This window comes from Elephantulus edwardii, unplaced genomic scaffold (genome assembly GCF_000299155.1).
Source record: "Elephantulus edwardii isolate Elephantulus edwardi_28Jun2011 unplaced genomic scaffold, EleEdw1.0 scaffold00022, whole genome shotgun sequence".
Classification (NCBI taxonomy): Eukaryota; Metazoa; Chordata; class Mammalia; order Macroscelidea; family Macroscelididae; genus Elephantulus; species Elephantulus edwardii.
The window spans coordinates 10,311,517-10,330,649 of NW_006399772.1; the positions used below are offsets into that span (position 1 = coordinate 10,311,517).

The following is a 19,133-nucleotide window of genomic DNA, read 5'->3' on the forward strand; positions in this document are numbered from 1 at the left end:
ACCTGATGCTTAGATCATTTAAGTAGCACCGACTTGGGGGGGGCATTAAAAAATTATTATAAAACAAGGGAGATCTGGTGGCCTAGTGGCAAGAAGCTGCACTGCAATCCCAGAGGTATGCAGTTTGAAAACCACCAGATGCTGTGCTGGAGAAGGAGGGGTAGTCTCCTCTTGTACCAGTCAGATCCAATTTGATGATACACACACACAAAAAAATAAAAATTAAAAAAAATTAAAAATTGTTAAAAAACGAATGTATAGTTTCGATATACATCATGCTTTCATCTTGTAGTGGAAGGAAAGAAGTTGAGTTTAAACATATGAAGCTTCTTAGGAACCTCGTCTCCAAGGCCTGTTGCATTACTCATGTTACATGTGACTGACTCAGTCATGACTCACAATTTGGAGCCTACTGATAAAAGGATCTCTTGATCAGAAGAATGAGAAATATTTTCTCTCTTTTTATTAAAACTAGGGAGTTACTGTTTACATGGGAGAAATGTGATGAGTCAGTTAAAAATTGGCATTTCTTCAGGTGGAAGGAGACTTATTATTTGATGGATTTTAAGGGCTCCAAGAATCTGAACACCCAACACCAGAAAAGTAGAACTCCAGAATAAAGGAAAGGTGGTTAACAGGAAGTATTTGCATGGTTAAGTGAATCTAGAGTATAACATTACTTGTCTTACTATAGAAAATAGTACCTGAAAATGTCATCATCTCAGTGGGATTGCCTGCAAAGCCGAGTAGTTTCACAGTAACGAGCTGATAGTTCCAGACCCTTGGAGTTGGAACCATCTCCTAGCTGATCCTCCAGAGGGCAGTAAATCACACAGAAGATGTCCATCTTTCTCCCATGAAGCAGCAGGATTCAAACTGTGAGCCTTTGGGTTGGCCACTCATCTCCTTACCACCAAGCCCCCAAAGTTAGGTGAAAAAAATCCATTGTTTCCCAGTATGCATGTGTTCTAGTTAAACTCTTGAGAGGCATTGAACATTGTACAGAGATTTTATTTTACTATTTTTTTGCAAACTTTCATCTTTTTGTGCATTTTGTTTTATTGCATCTTGCAGATATGACTTTATTTTTTTTACAAATTGAAGATTTGCGGCAGCTCCTCACTAAACAAGTCTGTTGACACCGTTCTCCCCCACGTCATATACTCCTTTCATGTCTCTTGTCACGTTTTAGTCATTCTTGCAATATTTTAGGCTTTTTCATAATGCTGTTGCACACTCGGCTAGTTAATGTATACCTAATATATATTCTTAATAGTACAGTATATACCCACCTTGTTTACATGGACTGGGAAACCAGAACGTTGGTGTGACAGCCTTCATTGTGATATTTGCTCTACTGGGTGGTCTGGACCCAGATCTGTAATATCTGTGCATGTGACTAAACTTTGTTAAATGGACAGTGGTGATCTTTGTGTATCTTTAGTATGCACACAAAAGAAAACTTTTTTTAAAATTAAAGATAGTTGATACTTCAGCCTTTCTTTTTAAAAAAATTTTATTATTTTTTGTGTGTGTACCATATCAGATCTGACTGGTACAAGAGGAGGTTGCCCCTCCTTCTCCAGCGGAACATCTGGTGGATTTGAACAACGCATGTTATGCGTCAGAGAGTTGGACATTGACTAGGGAGGATAGAAGGAGAATTGATGCCTTTGAGCTTTGGTGTTGGAGAAGAGTTTTGAGGGTACCATGGACTGCTAAGAAAATAAACAGATTCATCTTGGAGAGGGTTAAACCGGGCTGCCCCTTGGAGGCAAGGATTCTGACGCTTCGTCTGACATGCTTTGGACATGTTGTAAGGAGGGACAGGTCCTTGGAGAGGGACATCATGCTTGGGAGGGTGGAGGGCAGGCACAGGAGGGGAAGGCTCTCTAGAAGATGGATTGATTCGGTGACTGGGGTAATCGGGATGGGTGTGTCAGAGACAATGAGACTGGCATAGGACACAACAGAGTTTAGGCCTGTTGTACATAGGGTTGCTATGAGTCGCAAGCGACGGCACTTAACACGACCACCACCACCTCTGGGATTGCAGTGCAGCTTCTTGTCACTAGGCCACCAGAGCTCCCTATTTCAGCCTTTCTAAATGGTGATATATTTAACACACACATACACATACACTCTACTATTCCAACAATCTTAAATGTGTGATCCAGTGACCTTAATCACATTCATTTTACTATGCAACTGCCAAACTGCCACCACTACATGTTTTTTAAAAGAAAAATAAATTGCTTGCCCCAGTCAGACACCTAGTGCCCCTTAAACAATGACTCTCGTTCTTGCCACTCGCTACCCACTGATAACCATCAACACACTTTTGTGGGATGCTGTGCAATCAGGTAATATTTGTCCTTTTGAGTCGTACTCATTTCACTTGGCATCTGTATTATGCACACATTAGAACTGGATTTCTTTTCAGTTGAGTGATTGTACCTCATTTCATTTATCCATTCACTTGTAGATGGTTATTTGGGCTGTTTCCCCATTAGGACTATGAAAACTAATTTTACTGTAATCATTAGTGAACAGATTATTAAGTCCTTGCTTTCTGTTGTTTGAGTATTTACCCAGGATGGACTTGCTGGGTCGAAGGGTAATTCTTTGTTTCTTTGTTTTGACAACCCACTAAAATAGTATTTTTTTTTAAATTATGTTTATGCTCTACCATTTGCAGCCTAAAACAGCATCAGATGAGGATTACAATTTCTCTACATCTTTGACAACACTTTTTGCCTATTTTTCTGATACTAGCCATCCTAATGTGTGTGAAATGATGGCCCGTGCGGTCTGATTTGCATTTCCTTAATGACTAATAACAGAAGCATCTTTTCATAGGCTTATTGTTTGTTCACTTACCATCTTTGAAGAAATGTCTCCTTAAGACCTTTGGCTGTTTTCAAGTTGGATTGTTTGTGTAGTCAAACCTGTTTTTAAAGAGCAGCGTGGTTGATGTGTCCCTTCCTGTAGAAGGTCAAGTAGAAGAAGAAAAAATTCTCGTAAGGTCAGCAGATTGGCAGGCTGGTATATAAGCACAGGTGTAAGATAAGCAAGTTCCAGGAGACTTTTATAGTCTAACTCTGTAAATATTTGGTCACTGTTAGGGATAGAGGATTGTGTAACCTGTACAACCATGGGCATGGCTCAGACAGGTGGTTATTGTAATGACGGGGATGAGAGCATTTTAAATCGGACTATTGAGCTGTCATTATGGGAGAAAGATGGGCAGTCTCCTCCTGTGCAGTTTACAGCCCCTGCAGACTCATTGGAGGGTCAGTTACCAACTGTGGTTCCAACTCAATTGCCATTAATGTGTGAATGATTCATTACAGTGGAAATAAAGGTACGGGCCACTAATAGAAAATTCTTCTATAGACATAGAGTTCATTCTGGTTCATTTGCACAACGCTAAACTATTTCTAGCCTACTCTGTTCTTTTTATGTAACATTCTTTTTATAAAATAGTATCACAACTGGCCTCCAAACCTGATTCTACATTAGAATTAATTGTGGGGCTTTTTGGAAATACTGATTAGTGTGCTTGACACGTAGAGACTTGTCATTAAAATCTAGAACCACAGAAACCTTTTCTTAAGTACAGTAATGGGCTCTGATGCAGAGCCAGGTTTGAAAATGATTCAGTATTTTTGTTAGTTATTCTGCATTTTTTTCTCTTTCCTTTAATTTTTAAAAGTATACTTCCAATTTGCAACTAGTTCCAAGATGTCATAGAAAAGTGGGGAAAAGAATGTTTGATTTCCTAGACTTACTTCTACCCTGGCATTTTCCTTCAGTGCAGCAGTTCATTTCAGTTTAGCCTCAAAGATGTTGGCATGGTGATTTATTAATTAAATAACATACCCTTGTTAATGATTTTCTTGTTAAAAGGGCATATTTTTTAATATATGCAAACTGGTATAATTATGGAGTTCTTATTTAAGAATGAAAATAATGGCTTAAATTTTCAAAATAAAATATTTAGGGGGAAAATATTTTCAGCTGTTGTTCTACAGAATGTCCCTATGTCAGTATCTTCCAAGTGATGTAATATAAACATTACGTACCATCGAGTTGGAATCCACCCGGAGCCGACCCTCCAGTGGGTTTTCAGAGGCAGTTAATCGCATGGAAGGAGATTGGCCATCTTTCCCCCACAAAACAGCTGGCAGATTCAAACCATGTGCCTTTGGATTGGGATCAGTTCTCACCACTAGCAACCAGAGCTCCCTCTACACAGAAGCAGGAATATGCTAAACAATAGAATTAAGACTTCAGTTGTGTCTCTGCGCTTTCATATCTTTAAAAAGAAGATTGGTGTGGTACGTATGTGCACAGAACGTGGCACAAACTCACAAGACCTCTTAGACTGTGTTTTCTACTAGTGTTTTTCATATTGTTTTTACTGTACCTACACTGAAAAATTTCAATGAGGATGCAACATAAGCAGTGTACTTCCCTGTGTGGGTCCCTGTGTATAAACTGAACTAACGATTAAGCCCTATGAGGAATTTGGGCTGGGAATTTTACTTTATTCCTTTAAGAAAAATCTTGGTCATGTTCCTCTGAATTGGTTTTACAATCTGTTGGAGACAAAGAAATTGGCTTAAGATAGAGCAGGGTTCAGAGCTGTTGTATGTAGGGTCACTCGGAATCGCAAACAACAACAAGGCCACCACAGGGAGCCCTAGTTGGACAGCTGTTAAAGCATTGAGCCTCTAACAGACAGTGGAGAAGGATGAAGGCAGTATGCTACTGTAGAGCAAAGCCTTGCAGCCGCTGTTCTGTCTGTAGGGTGACTGAATCAGGGCTCCTCTCCAGCAGTAGGGAATTTAGGGCTACAGAAAAAGAAGCGATGTAATGGAACAGCGCCACCTTGTGGATATAGTTCGATTACATGTTCGTTGAATTTGTTGCTAATAAAAGTTAAGCTGATACATACTTTAAAATATAATACTAGGGGTGATCAGGGAGAAAAGTGCAACAATGAACGAATGGAAGCCCTAAGTCTCTGTAAACATTCATTAAAATTAATTTAAAAAGAGGAAAAAAGAAAACAAAAAATATAATATTAGTACTTTATATAGTTCTATGTTGTATTTTAGGGAGCTCTCGTGGCCAAATGGGTAATGAGTTGCACCGTCTGTCTACCCAAAGGCAGTTTGAATCCTCCAGCTGCTCCTTGGGAGAAAGCTGGGCAGTTTCCTCTTATACAATTGACAGCCCCTCAAAACCCATCAGAGAGTCAGCTGGGAATCAGTTCTGGCTCAACAGCATCGAGAGAGGGAGGGCGATACTGCATTTTTTTATGCTTTAAGAAATAAAAATGTGAAATGAGTTCCATTAAAATTATGCTATTTAATACATAATTAAGCCCTCAACATGAATGAGCTTGGAAGACCTTATGTTGAGTGAAATATCTCAGTGATGAAAAGACAGATACTGGATACAACCGCTGTTATAAAAATAGAATGGGCATGGGGAAGGGAGAGCAGGAAAAGAATGGATAGATAATGAACATGGTACTGGAAAAGAAGAAGGGAAGAAATAAATGGATGATTAGACATTGTATGTATGACAATTAGCAGTCTAGAACAAGACATGCATTACATACAAGGAGAAGGGGACATTGTATATCAGCAAATGAATGTAAACTCATCCTTTCTGTAAACTTTTACTAAAATCACAATCTTTTTTGAAAAATGCTAATTTTTTATTTCAAAATCTTCTATTTTTGTTTATTGGTGAAAAAAATGAAGCTGCATATTCAGACAGATATTTCCCCCAATAAGATCTACCTTTTAACTGTCTTTGTATTTTGATATTCTGCTTCTAGGACAGGGTAACCTTCAGGAGAATAATTGTGAAAAATAATGCCAAAAAGAGAAAAATGTATGAAAGCTTTATTGAGTCACTGCCATTCCTCAAATCTTTGGAGGTAAGTTTGGATGTGTTTATACCATTATTTTGTGTTAAAAGCTCTGCCTTATTAGGCCTATTTTGTTCTGTAGAAATGCTCCTTTAAATAAGAATTATGCTATTTGCTTTTATAACTCAGGATTTGTTTTACTATTTAGAAGTGTATCTGTTTTGCTATTGATAAGCATTTAAACCCCTATCTGGTACATAGAGCTAATTGATAGGTGAACTTTATTTTAAAACTGACATAAACACCTAATTGAAGGCAAATAGCAACCCTTAAAAATATATAGAACTTTATAAGGAGTTTTCTAAACATAGAGTATCTTTACTTTTCCTTCTCAGTTACCTCGCAATCTGGTCTGCTTCTCCTTTCCTATTGAAATTGGTGTTCCAGGGCTCAGTGCTTGGTCCTCTTGTCTTTCCAGTCTGCCTTTACTCACTTGGTGTCCTTGTCTGACCCCAGGACTGTGTTACCTATATGCCAATGCCTCCCAAATGACATCACCAAACAAGGCCTCTCCCTTGACTTCTGAGTCATTTATTCAACAGCCTATTTAACATCTGTTGAGTTAGAGCAAGACACTATACTTCAATCCCAAAGGTTCACGGTTCAAGTCCACCATCTGCTCCATGGGAGAAGGATGGCCTGTCTCTGCCCTGCCTCTGAAAATCTGCAGGAGGGTCAGCTACGGGTCCTTTTTAACTCGATAGTACACAATAACTGGGCTCTCTAGGAGACCTAATACATTCCAAATCCACTCCTAACCTGTCTTTCCCATTTCAGTGGATGGCGGCTCCCTCCTTCCAGAGTCTGAGGCCAGAAACCTTGGCATGAGCACTGACTCACAATTTTCCCCCACACCCCCTCTAGTCTGTTAGCACTCTTATCTGTTATGTCTTCAGAATATCCAACCTCTGATCATTTCTCACCCATTTCCCCACCATTACCTGAGCTATGAGCAATCATCACGTCTTGTCTGGTATTACAGACAATAATAACCCTTTTATAGCCCAAGGCACATCATGTCACTCTTCTGTTTAAGACTTTCCTCATGAGATCCTATGTAGTCAGCCCTCTGCCCCTACCCTGTTCTTCTGACCTCATTTCCCACGGCTCCTGGCTCATCCTACCACGCTGGACAAGCTGGTCTTCTCGCTCTTCCATGAATCGTCACACCCTTGCCTGCTCCAGGGCACCTATCTCCTTCAGTTCTTAACCCAGATGTCTTCTCAATGAGAAGGCACTTTTCTTATCTGTAAAGATGATTAAAGACTTGGGAGAAAGTCTGTTTTTTGTTAATCCTGTAAATTCAACTTTACTTTCTATGCTTCATTGTTAAACTGTTTTTCTAGATACGTTAATCTCACATTAACTGTTTGGGAAGCAATCAAAGAGGACATAGATATGTAGGCACAGTGTCTTGTAAAACAGCAAATGTCAAAATATTAACACTTCTCCTTTCTGTTATGCCTTGGTCAGAGTGTTAGTTTGTGCCTGGTAGAAAGTTTGGCCACATTACAGAATGCATGCGAGGCAGCTGATCTTGTGTGGCAGCGTATCTCTCTAAATATAAATAGATCTGGGACTGGAAAACCAAATGCCTTCAGAGCTAAGCAAGTAACATAAAGAAAAACGCCAGCCAGGAAGGGATGTTGGTAGCTTGGAGAACAAGTGCTCCTTCTAAAGGGACAGCTGCTACTGCGCCATGGACTATTGTTGCGTGTGGAAATACGGGCTGAGTGTTGCCAAGTCTTCTCTTCTGAGAGAAGCTGGAAAAGCAAATTTTATGAGTAATGTATTTTTAAATGCTGTTAATTAAAAAAAATAAATTAAAAAAATGCTGTTAATTAATTTAACAGGCACCACACTTCTAGACTTATTTGGCCTATACATTACCATTCTCTGAGCCTCAAAAATAGTTAAGATTACCCATTGTTGTTATTGTTATATGCCATCGAGTTGCTCGTGACTCATAGTGACTGTATGTACAATCGCTCTGAAACCTGCCCTATCCTGAGCCAGTCTCACTGACTCCAGCACACCTAACCCCATTGCCCCAGTTACCTTGTCAATCCATCTCATCCAGGGCTTCCTCTCCTGTACTGTCCCTCCACTCCCAAGAATGATGTCCTTCTCTAAGTTCTAGTCCCTCCTGGCCATGTTCCCAAAGTATGTGAGACAGAGTTTCAAAATCCTTGCCTCTTCAAAACAACTATGAAATATCATCTTACCCCAGTAAGAATAGCAAAATTCAACAGAGCAGCAAACAGCAAATGCTGGCAAGGTTGTAGAGGAACTGGAACCCTTATTCACTGTGGGTAGGAGTGTAAAATGGGGCAGCCACTATGGAAGGCAGTATGGCACTTTCTCAAAAAGTTGGAAGTAGAAATACCATCTGACCCAGCAATTCTACTACTGGGAATATACCCTAAAGATACCATGTATGCACACCTATGGTTATTGCTGTTTGTTCACAATAGCAAAGAGTTGGAAACAACCCAAGATGTCCATCAACAAACGAATGGATATATTCACACAATGGAATACTATGGTGCATTGAAAAACAAGGAATTCATGAAATATTATACAAAATGGGTTACCCTGAAGGACATTATCCTGAGTGAAGTATCTCAGTCACAAAAGGACAAATACTACATAGTGCCACTGTTGTGACATTGGGGTTGGGGGAACCTAAGAGAAAAGGGGATAAATAATGTATACTGCATTGAAACAGGTGAGGGCCAACTGTTTAAAAGGAATATAGGATTAGATATTATTTTCATGATAAGATTACAGAAAAAGAAATGCACAGTAAAGTGTACTGTGGACTTGGGGGGGATTGTATAAAATGAAAGAATTGTTTTTTTTTTCTTTTCAAAGAGGAAAACTGGGGGGAAGGTTGGGCAGGGAGGAAAATGTGCAACAATGAATGAATGGGAAAAAATTAAATGGAAAGAGTGTGTGTGTGTGTGTGTGTGTGTGTGTGTGTGTGTGTGTGTTGCATTAAAAAAAACTTAAAAAAAAATCCTTGCCTCCAAGGAGAAACTTGGTTTCACCCTCTCCAAAACAGACCTAGCTTTCCATGGTATATGCAATACTCTTCTCCAGCAGAACAGCTCAAAATCATCAATTGTTCATCTGTCATTCTTAGTCATTGTCTAGCTCTCTGATGCATAGCAAGTAATTGCGAAGACCATGGCCTGGATCAGGTGCACCTTGATCTCTAGCTGATATCATTGCTCTTTAGCACTTTGGAAAGGTCCCTGACAGCAGACTTCCTCAATGCAATTTGTCTTTTGATTTCCTGACTGCTGATGCCAAGAGGGTTGATTGTGGAGCTGAGCAAGCTGAAATTGTTAATAAGTTAAATTTCTTCTCCATCCATCATGGTGCTGCCTATTGGCACAGTGGTGAGAATCTTTGTCTTCTTGGTGTTGAGCTTCAAGCCACATTGAAGACTAGAGTCATTGACCTTCCACAGCAAATGCTTCTGATCATCCTCAGTCTTGACATGTGAGGTTGTGTCATCTGCCTAACACAAGTTGTTAATGAGTCTTCCTCCAAGCCTGATGCATGCTCCTTCTCATAAAGTCCAGCCTCCCAAGTGATTTGTTCTGCATACACATTGAAAAGATAAGGAGACAAGATGCATCCCTGATGTATTCCCTTTTTTATTTTGAACCATGTATTGTTTCGTTGCTCTATTCTGATGACTGCTTTCTGGTCCCAGAATAAATTTCACATGAGCAAAATCAAGTGTTCTGGGATTCCTATTCTTTTGAAAGTTAGCCACAATTTATTGTGATCCACATAGTCAAATGCCTTTGCATAACACAGAGATAGAAATTCCTTGCTTTCAGCCAAGATCATCTGACATTGGTGATAACGTCTCTAGTGGCACAATCTCTTCTAAACCCAGCTTGTATTTCTGGTAGTTTTCTGTCAGTGTACTGTTCCAGTCAGTTTTGGATAATCTTCAGCAGGATTTTGCTTATATGTGATATTAGTGATACAGTTCTGTAATTTCCAAACTCTATCAGCTAGCCTTTTAAGGTGAAAGGAATAAATGTGGCTCTTTTCTAGTACATTGGCCAGTTAGTTGTCCTTCAGATTTCTTGGAACAACCTGGTGAGCACATCGAGAGCATCTGCTTGTTGAAATATGTCACTTGGTATTCCATCAATTCCTGGGGCCTTGTAATTGAAAAATAGGTGTATTGCAATTAACAATCTGGAACAGTTACAGGAGCCATTGATCGAATCAGGGACCGGGAAAAGGAGAAAGAAAAAGGAATATAAAGATGATTGACTGACAGATAGAAACAATTGTAAGGGTTGACAGGGAAGGGAAGGGGAGGGGAGGGAAGGGAAAAGGGAAGGGAAGAGAAGGGAAGGGGGAGAGATTAGCATATGAATGGGTAAGGTGAAGGGAAGCAGAGGAAAAAGTAAGATATCCATAGCATACTGTAAATAATGACATTATGCAATTGTTATAAAATGAAATGTATAGGAGTGACTGAATGAAAAACTACTAAAGAATTAAAAAGATTACCCATTAGTCTGTCTTTAATACTGACTTCTTTTCATTGTAGGTCTCTGAACGCCTGAAAGTAGTAGATGTAATAGGAACCAAAGTATACAACGATGGAGAACAAATTATAGCTCAGGTATATTTTATGTCTTGTTATGTAATTGGCAAAAAGATTATATGCAAAAAGATTTTTCTGAATCTTCTGAATGTTGATGATTTTCTCAAGTCTTTCTGTAATGAGTATGTAGTAAAGAATTAAATGAATGTTAAGTCGACCAAGTGACCTGTTTATTAAATGTTTTTGTTTACAGCCATTACACTATCTTAAACTAATAGTGAATATTCAATAGATTGAATTACTTTCTGCGTCATTTTATAGCACTTGATATAAAAAAAAAAGAGTTGTGGTGGCCTGTTGGGGACTGATATCAGTTGCACTGATAACCAAAGGCACTGGATGCGAATCCAGCCACTTCATGGAGTAAAAGGGCCGTTTCCTCCCGAGTTACAGTCTCTGATAACGTGCTGGCGGGTGAGCCGTGAGTCACTTCTGACTTGACAGCACACAACAAGAACAACAACAAATCAGTCCTCTCATTTGGAAGCTGTTCTGTATTTTCAGGCTCTGTGTTATGGGGAGGGTTACAAAATTCTCCCATTTTTACTTCTTACCATTAATTCTCCCTTCAGCCCATCATTCTCATGCTCACTTCTGACCTTACTCCACTTTCACCATAAATTCCGTTTCTTGGGTCACCACCTCATTCTAAAGGACTTTAACCTTCATGCAATGGACTATCTGTAAGCCTCCTTATTCCTTGACCTGGGGCCAGTTACTCTGAAGTCTTTGCCTCCTATTCGGTGACTACAGTCTGTTCTTGTAAATCAACACAATACAGGCACCACCCAACCAGGCTGCTGCTTCCAGTCCTGAAGCACACCTGCTCTGCCCAGACTGTCAAACACATACTGTATTTCTCATTATTCTTTCCACTATAAGCTCCATGCTCATGTATTTCATTTTCCCCTTTTAACACTTCAGTCCCTGGTCCATTGATCTACTTTCACCATCTCCAACTCCTTACCTGAATGGAAAACTTTTTCCCCCCCTCATAGATCTTCTGTGTTTTTTTATTTTAAGGTCATATTCTCTTCCTGAGTGACCTCACACAGCTTTGACTACTCCTTATAAGCTGATGCTCCCCCAAATGTGTATCTCCAGCCAGATCTTATTCCTGAGTTCAGGGGCCCCACAGCTACCTGTATATTGGATAGTTCCTTAAAAACTGCAAAGATCACTGGTCCAAACCAAATTTATCATCTCTTCCTCACAGTATGTAAATGTGCTATTAGAGTGGAAAGGAGTGATCCTTCTCCTGTATTCTTGTCCTGGTGGTAAGGAGTTGTTCTACCCCAGAGTCTGGCAGTTTGAATCCACCAGCTGCTCAGTGATGGACAGTCTCCTCCTGGGTGTGATTTACAGCCTCTGAAAACCCATTGGAGGGTTAATTCCAACTCATGGTGACTTCTAGGGGTGTCAGAGTAGAACTGTGCTGTAAAAAAGAGCAAGGCCCATGTAGGGACGGCTGTGTCTGACCTTTCCCAGCTTCACAAAGGGGAACTGTCCCTGTCAACAGCATCTGTAACACAAAACCAATTCCTATGTGATCAGACATGTCCCCCACCTCTTTCTATTCATTTCAACACTAATTTTACTGCTTTGCTGTGTCCAAACTGTGATGTGATAGCTCACAGACCACACAGAGTCGTATTGGGGAAGTCAGAAGTTATAATCCAGATTAATAACAGTATACAGTCAAGACAACTCCCAAAATGTGAATGCAGGCACCTCAGCCTCGAGCCTCATGGCTTCAGACCAGTGTTTCTAAGTTCTCAGTCCTACCAATATTGACCTCCTACCCCAGTTGTCCCACAGAGTTCTCAGTCCACCAATATTGGTTCTTTCCTCGCCGACAAGGTCTCATCTCACATCACATCTCTAGTTCGGCCATTAGTGTTGCTGCCATCAATGTAGCTGGAGTAAGAAGGATATCTACATTCTCTTGCTTTTCATTCATTGGTGCCAGAAGATCTGTGTGCCTCTTGCTGCTGGCTTGCTCAGTTCAGTGTGGAGACTAGCTGTCCCTGGTAGATTGTTGAGACTGGCCAGTCCTCTTGTGGAATGGTAGATAGCCAGTACCCTTAGGAATAGGCAAACATACCCCATTCACATATTCCTGTCCATCTACATAGCAAAGTCAGACAATGACTAGGATAAATCATATTGAAAGCTAAACTTTGTATGCCATATAAAGTTTTTGTGGCTATGGCAAGTGACTCAATGACATATAAAAACAATAGCAGGTTTGAAAGCAGGAGTGGCATCCACTTCCTAAATAACATGCCTCTGGAAACTCTGTGAACTTTGATAAATGTCGATAGTTTTAGACAGGTGTCAAGCCTTTTGTTCATAGGGTCGCTGTGAGTCATGCTTTTCTTGAAGGCAGTCAACAACAAACAACAACATGATCTTTCGAAAGCAGATCACCAGACCTTTCTTCTGAGGTGCCCTGAGATGGGTTCAGAGTGTTTAACCTTTTATATGGGAGAAAGATGGACAGTATCCTCCCATTATGATTTTAAAAGCTTCAGAAACCTGATAGAGGGATGTTATGAGTTGGAACCAGTTCAGTAGCAGTGAGTTAAAGGTTTATTGTAACCTTTTGTCCTACCCAGGAAGGACAAACTATACAGTACCTTTTTTATTATTAATTTTAATGAAAGCTTACAGAGACTTAGGGTTTCTAGTCATTCATCATTGCACTTTTCTCCCTGCCCCTCCACCTCCCCCCAATTCACTTTTCTCCTTGATGAGTAAGAGAAAGACTCTTTCACTGCTATGCCATCCCTCCCCTCAAGTCCACTCCACTGTGCAGCCTTTATTCTGGACTCCTGTCATGACAATAATACCTAATCATATATCCCTTTTAAACAGTTTATACAGTACTTTTAAAATTATTTTTAAGCTTTTTCTTTTTAAATAGTTATTCACAAGAAGTTGCAAAAATAGCAGGGAGGTCCTCTGTACTCTTCACCCAGTTTTCTCCAGCGGTGCCGTCTTGCATCACATTCGTGCAACATCAAGACGAGGAAATGCCATTGTTACAATCCACAGACCAGAGAGCACATGATTTTACAGTTTCACATGCCCTTAGAGCATATAGCATAGAGCTTATGTTAGATGCTCTGTGTTGATATGCTTATAAACTCAAGTCAACTCATTGCTGTGGAATCGTAACTGCCCCTCTAGTGTGTCAGAGGCTGTAAATTCTAAGAGATTACATCTCATCTTTTTCTCTTGTGGAGTAGCTAGAGGATTTGGACTGCCTGCCTTTGGTAAACAGCACGTGTCTTTAACCACTAAGCCAGCAGAGCCTTTATAAATTCAGGGTGTATTAAATACATTTTTAGCTACATGTGTTTGACATATTCATGTACGTACATGAATGTTCTCGTGGCATGCTCTGTAGGGAACTTTGCTGCTGGCCAAAAGGCCGCACCTCTCTGCCAGTTTGAATCCACCAGCAGCCCCAAGGGAGTAAACTGGGAAGTCTCCTCCCATGCAATTTACGGCCTCACGGAAAGCCACCGGAGGTTCAGCTATGAGTCTGTTCTGACTCAGCAGCAAAAGCTTTGACCTTTTAACTTGTGCACATGTAAACATCCACGTCTGCAATTATATAAATCTAGAGCCAGCGTTTACTTTGTGTTGTAGCCTGCTTTTGAGTTGGTTGAATTTAACACTGAAGTCTCAAGTGACAATTAAAAATTTACACCAGAGAGTTTTGAAATACCTTTTTCTGCAAAATCTGTTAGAGAGGCCCAAGAGCCAGTATCTACCTGGGTGTTATTGTCTGTATGATGTATTTGAGGATCTTATTGGAAATCAAGGGAGAGTTAATTGAAAGTTTTAAAAGCATATGTTGAAAGGGCAGCCCTATCAGACTCTCCCAGGTCTTTTAGAATCCTTGAGGTAGATGGTCTGCAGCCTGATGTCTCAGAGCCTGGTAATTGCTGTAGAAATGTCAGAGGTGTGTACGACTGCTTTGTGCTAGGTCTGGATGCCTTCTCTGTGTGTAGACTGATTATTTGGGATCAATCACCATGCTAATACTCTTTACGCTGTGAGGACTCGGGCAGAATAGCAGTTCTCAGGCCACAGGATCTGCCAGAGAGTTGTTGCTGGAACACAGTAGTGTTGCCGTTGATGAAATTTGGTTGAAATCCTTTCTACAGTGTTAAGCATGGTTTCTTGGCTGGTTAGTTCTAGTTGGCTGAAGTGCTGTGATAGGGAGTTTATGGTATAAAGTCGTTTTACAAATGAAGCCATAACTGTATAATTGTTGACAGTACCCACTCATTTTTGGACTTGAGATCGCCTGTTTGGATGGGGTTTCTCTTTTGAATTTGATTATTGCTGCCAGGTAAACATTTTTTTTTATCCTCTGTTTTTGTTATTTTCATAGGGAGACTCGGCAGATTCTTTTTTCATTGTAGAATCTGGAGAGGTGAAGATTACTATGAAAAGGAAGGTAAGTGTTCTTCAAGTCATAGAAAACCAATGATATTAACTGGGCACATAGTAGGTTTTATTTCTTTCCATTTTTTTTCATGTTCAAGCTGAGGTTAACTTTCATTTTACACGAGCTGAGCCAACATTAATCTGTTTTATTGCCTTGTCAGGGTAAATCAGAAGTGGAAGAGAATGATGCGGTAGAAATCGCTCGATGTTCTCGGGGACAGTACTTTGGAGAGCTCGCCCTGGTAACTAACAAGCCTCGAGCTGCCTCTGCACACGCCATTGGGACTGTCAAATGTTTAGGTAGGAGTCACAGATGTGAACAAGCTTCTGTTGAAGCAGTTATGCTTATACGTTATGTATGCATCTTGTATGGGTAATTTTATTGATACGGCTTAGGAAGTATGACAAGGTTAGTATTTACTGCATTATTAGAAATTCAGTTTAAAAATTTTTTAGAATTTTCATTCATGTATGTGTTGTGTGTATAAATATATAGGGTGTGTGTGTGTGTGTGTGTGTGTGTGTGTGAATAAATTACATGGAAGGAGATTGCCTGGCTGATGGTGGATTCTAACCGCATGCCTTTGGGTTGACAGCACAACTCCTTAGACGCTAGGCCACCAGCTTATGTGTATACATATATTATTTTATATAGACATGAAATGATCTCATATTTTAGTGCTTAAAATGTAAATTCTTAATACCAAGTTTAATATTAAATCTTTAAAATAAACAACATGCTTTATACTACTCAAAAAAGAAAATGAAAGAAAAATAAAGTTAATACTTCATCTTAACTCTGGGAAACAAAATTATAAGTTTGCCAAAGGATTATAAAATATTTGTTGTGACTGAATGAAAACACAATATGATTTGTATAATTCAGTAGAAGAAAAATATTCTTGATTAGCTGTTTATTTCTCATGCCACATATTAGTGTGTCAGAAATGCAAGACATCTCTCCATTCCCTGAAGCATGGATGTCATACTTGAGAAAAATTTAACTTTACTAATGAAAGTATTGTTCAGGAAATGGCAATAGAGGTAACATTTTCTTTAAGTAAGAAATTTAATTCCACTGTAATAAGCCTTTCTATGCGCTTCATCTTCAACAGAATAAACTTAGTCTCAGTGTTCTTAAGAATTAATGTTCTGAAGAAGGGAGATCTTCTGAATCAACTTCTGCCAAATGTCAGTTTTTAAAAGGTTTTTAAAATAAGTATATTATTAATCAAGTCTTATAGTTGGATGGAAGAAAAGACAATTAGGAACTGACAGGTAATTTGCCCGAGTAGAGAGATTAGACAGAGTAAAGGTGATGGAGAAGTCCATTAATTTTTTTTTTCAGAATAAATTATATTCACCTTAAAAAAATTGAAAAATTACAGAAAATGTAGGAATCAGAAGGCCCAACACCCTCAGCAACCCCCTGCCGGGAAGTTGCTCCTTCTGGTCTTTACATGTGTTTTCTGTTTTTAAGCAATTTTGTAAATGTTTTATTCATTATAGCTTAGGTATTTCCTCACTTTATTACATAAAAATGTGTATTAGGTAAATAGGCATACTATAAGTATTTAATCATTCCTTTTTGGCAGGTATCTTGAGCGATTTGTTTCTGATTTTTTATCTTTTTTTTAAAATCCATAGTGGTGCAGTGACTGGTTTAGTGTATGGCTTTTCATTATAGTTTTCAGAATTGTGTGTTTTCCTTGAAAGGGCTTTTGCTGTACCTTGCAAGATTATTTTTAAAATTGTTATTTGTACTGATTTACATCTCACATTCCTACGTGCCCATTCACTTAATTTTCATAAGTATCATTGTTATCTTGGCAGTTTTAAAAAGCAGAAAAGATAATTTTAATTTGCAGTGTAATGTATAAGAATGTGATCATTTTCTTTACATGGTTGTATTATGAATTACCTATATCGTGCTCAAGCCTAGAAGAGCTAATTCATAGTAATTTGTAATAATTTCATACATGAAAAACAAAAGCCTGTGCTGAACACGGCAGAGACTGAGAATGGGGCAAGGTTCCCGGCTGTTGTTGTTCAGGTCCCCAGAGTCCGAGGCGAATTGACGGCACTTGAAAACGTCGTTTTGAGTTACGTTTTGAAATTAATAAGACAGGCAGGTAAAGTGGCGTATAAAGATTTTCCCAATAGAAGTGAACAAAAGCATTCCAGATGCCATTTTGAACTTACTTGATAGTATTAAGAATAATCGTAAGAGCATTTGGTTTTTACAACATGACTTTAGAGACCTAAGAAAGAAAAACTAGGAGATAAATCACTTAATTATTGATGAATTGGAAGCATCAGTGAATTGATTGTTCAAAATTCCAAGGCCTTGCCCTATCATTTACTGTTTTCACAGCCAGGCACTGCACGTCACACTGAGGAAGGACCAGGGACCATGATGTGAGATGGCACTGGCCATTTCCGTTTTGAAACTAAATGTTTTTAATCATTGTGGGGGTTTCCCCCCTTATACTTTATAATATTTACTTAGAAATCAAATTACATAATTGACATCTCCAGAATTGGTATCCTAAAGCATGTGGAAATTCTATAGATTTGCAAAGAATGTGATTTTTCTTTCCCTTTCCCTCTTTTCTTAGCCATGGATGTGCAGGCATTTGAAAGGCTTTTGGGACCTTGCATGGAAATTATGAAAAGGAACATCACCACCTATGAAGAACAGTTAGTTGCCCTGTTTGGAACAAACATGGATATTGTCGAATCCACTGCATGAAGCAAAAGTATGGAGCAAGAAGACCTGTAGTGACAAAATTACACAGTAGTGGTTAGTCCACTGAGAACGTGTTTGTGTAGATGCCGAGCATTTTCTGTGATTTCAGGTTTCTGTTCTTTTTTTTACATTTACAATGTATCAGTAAACAGAGTAGTGATTTAATAGTCAGTAGGCTTTAACATCACTTTCTAAGTACTTATATCATAAAAAGTCCTGCATACTGATGACTTTCTATTCCATACAATTATGAATTGACTTTATTCAAATGATTGTAATATATTGAAAGAATCAGTGTTTGAGAAGATAATTAAAGGATGTTATTATAGGCAATATTAGGTGTGTTCATTTTTACCTGCTCAGAATAGGTTAACAACTATGCCCATATAAGAGGGAACTTGGCAATGAATCATGCTACACTGCATAGCATCACATTCTTTTTACAACTCATTATATCTATAGTAAGTACAATTTTAATAATTTTTGTTTTAAAGTTCTTCTGGCTTGATAAGTTATGTGCTGGCCGTGGCCTATTGGTGACCTGGTAAGGAACATCATATGCAATTTTAAAACCTTTTCTATTTTTGCAATAAAGTACATTTGGCATAATGTCAGTAATCTGCATATTCCAGTGGCTTAATGACAGGCAACGCAGTCATTATGATAATAGAGAAAAGAACCTTTTTAGATGTCATATCTTTAATGCATTTTTCCCTCATCAAGCATATATCTTTGCTTCCTTTTTCATTTAATAATTTTCTAGTCTTTTAAAAGTTTGAGTTTAACATGCTAAGTCACAATTTTTTTAAAAAAAAAACTATCTAAATTTGTTAATTTTGTCATTTTATTTTGTCCAGTGAGTGTCTGAGATCTTATAGTCAACAAGCAAAATCTCCTCCTGTACCAAAACTTACTTTTGATTCCTTAACATCCTGCTCACAAGGTGTTCCTTTATTCTTCACTAAACCTATGAAATAAAATCCTTAGCAGACATTTGCCTCCAGCAGGTTTTTGTTTTTCCTTATAATCGTTACAGGCCTGAGTTCCTCATAGGTCTCCAGCCAATGAGAAGGGGTTTTCATTTACCCTTTTTTTCCCCTTTAAAAACTTCCTAGAAGATAATAGGTATAAATATTTATATAAACAAAAGAACTTTCTGTTCATACTACATATGACCGTGAGGCTTTGCCATTTGCTTTCATGTAGATTCATAGTTAAGGTGAAGAATGAATTCAGTGTGAACTTGGTATGATTATTGATGTACTTATTATTCTGTTACATAAAATGAGTTTAATTATTATCCATTTTCAGTGATACAGTCTTATATGACT

General features: G+C 38.7%; 1 protein-coding gene across 1 annotated transcript in view; it reads left to right on the forward strand.

The window, feature by feature from the left end:
• The window catches only part of PRKAR2B (protein kinase, cAMP-dependent, regulatory, type II, beta), a 112,699-nt gene extending 94,789 nt beyond the window's left edge, over positions 1–17,910 (forward strand). Inside the window, exons 7-11 of the mRNA XM_006882624.1 lie at positions 5,855–5,956; positions 10,533–10,607; positions 14,998–15,063; positions 15,215–15,353; positions 17,672–17,910. Of these exons, the coding sequence (XP_006882686.1) occupies positions 5,855–5,956; positions 10,533–10,607; positions 14,998–15,063; positions 15,215–15,353; positions 17,672–17,805 (516 nt within the window). The 3' untranslated portion in view covers positions 17,806–17,910. The remainder of the gene's footprint in view (positions 1–5,854; positions 5,957–10,532; positions 10,608–14,997; positions 15,064–15,214; positions 15,354–17,671) is intronic.
• Positions 17,911–19,133: the final 1,223 nt, after the last annotated feature.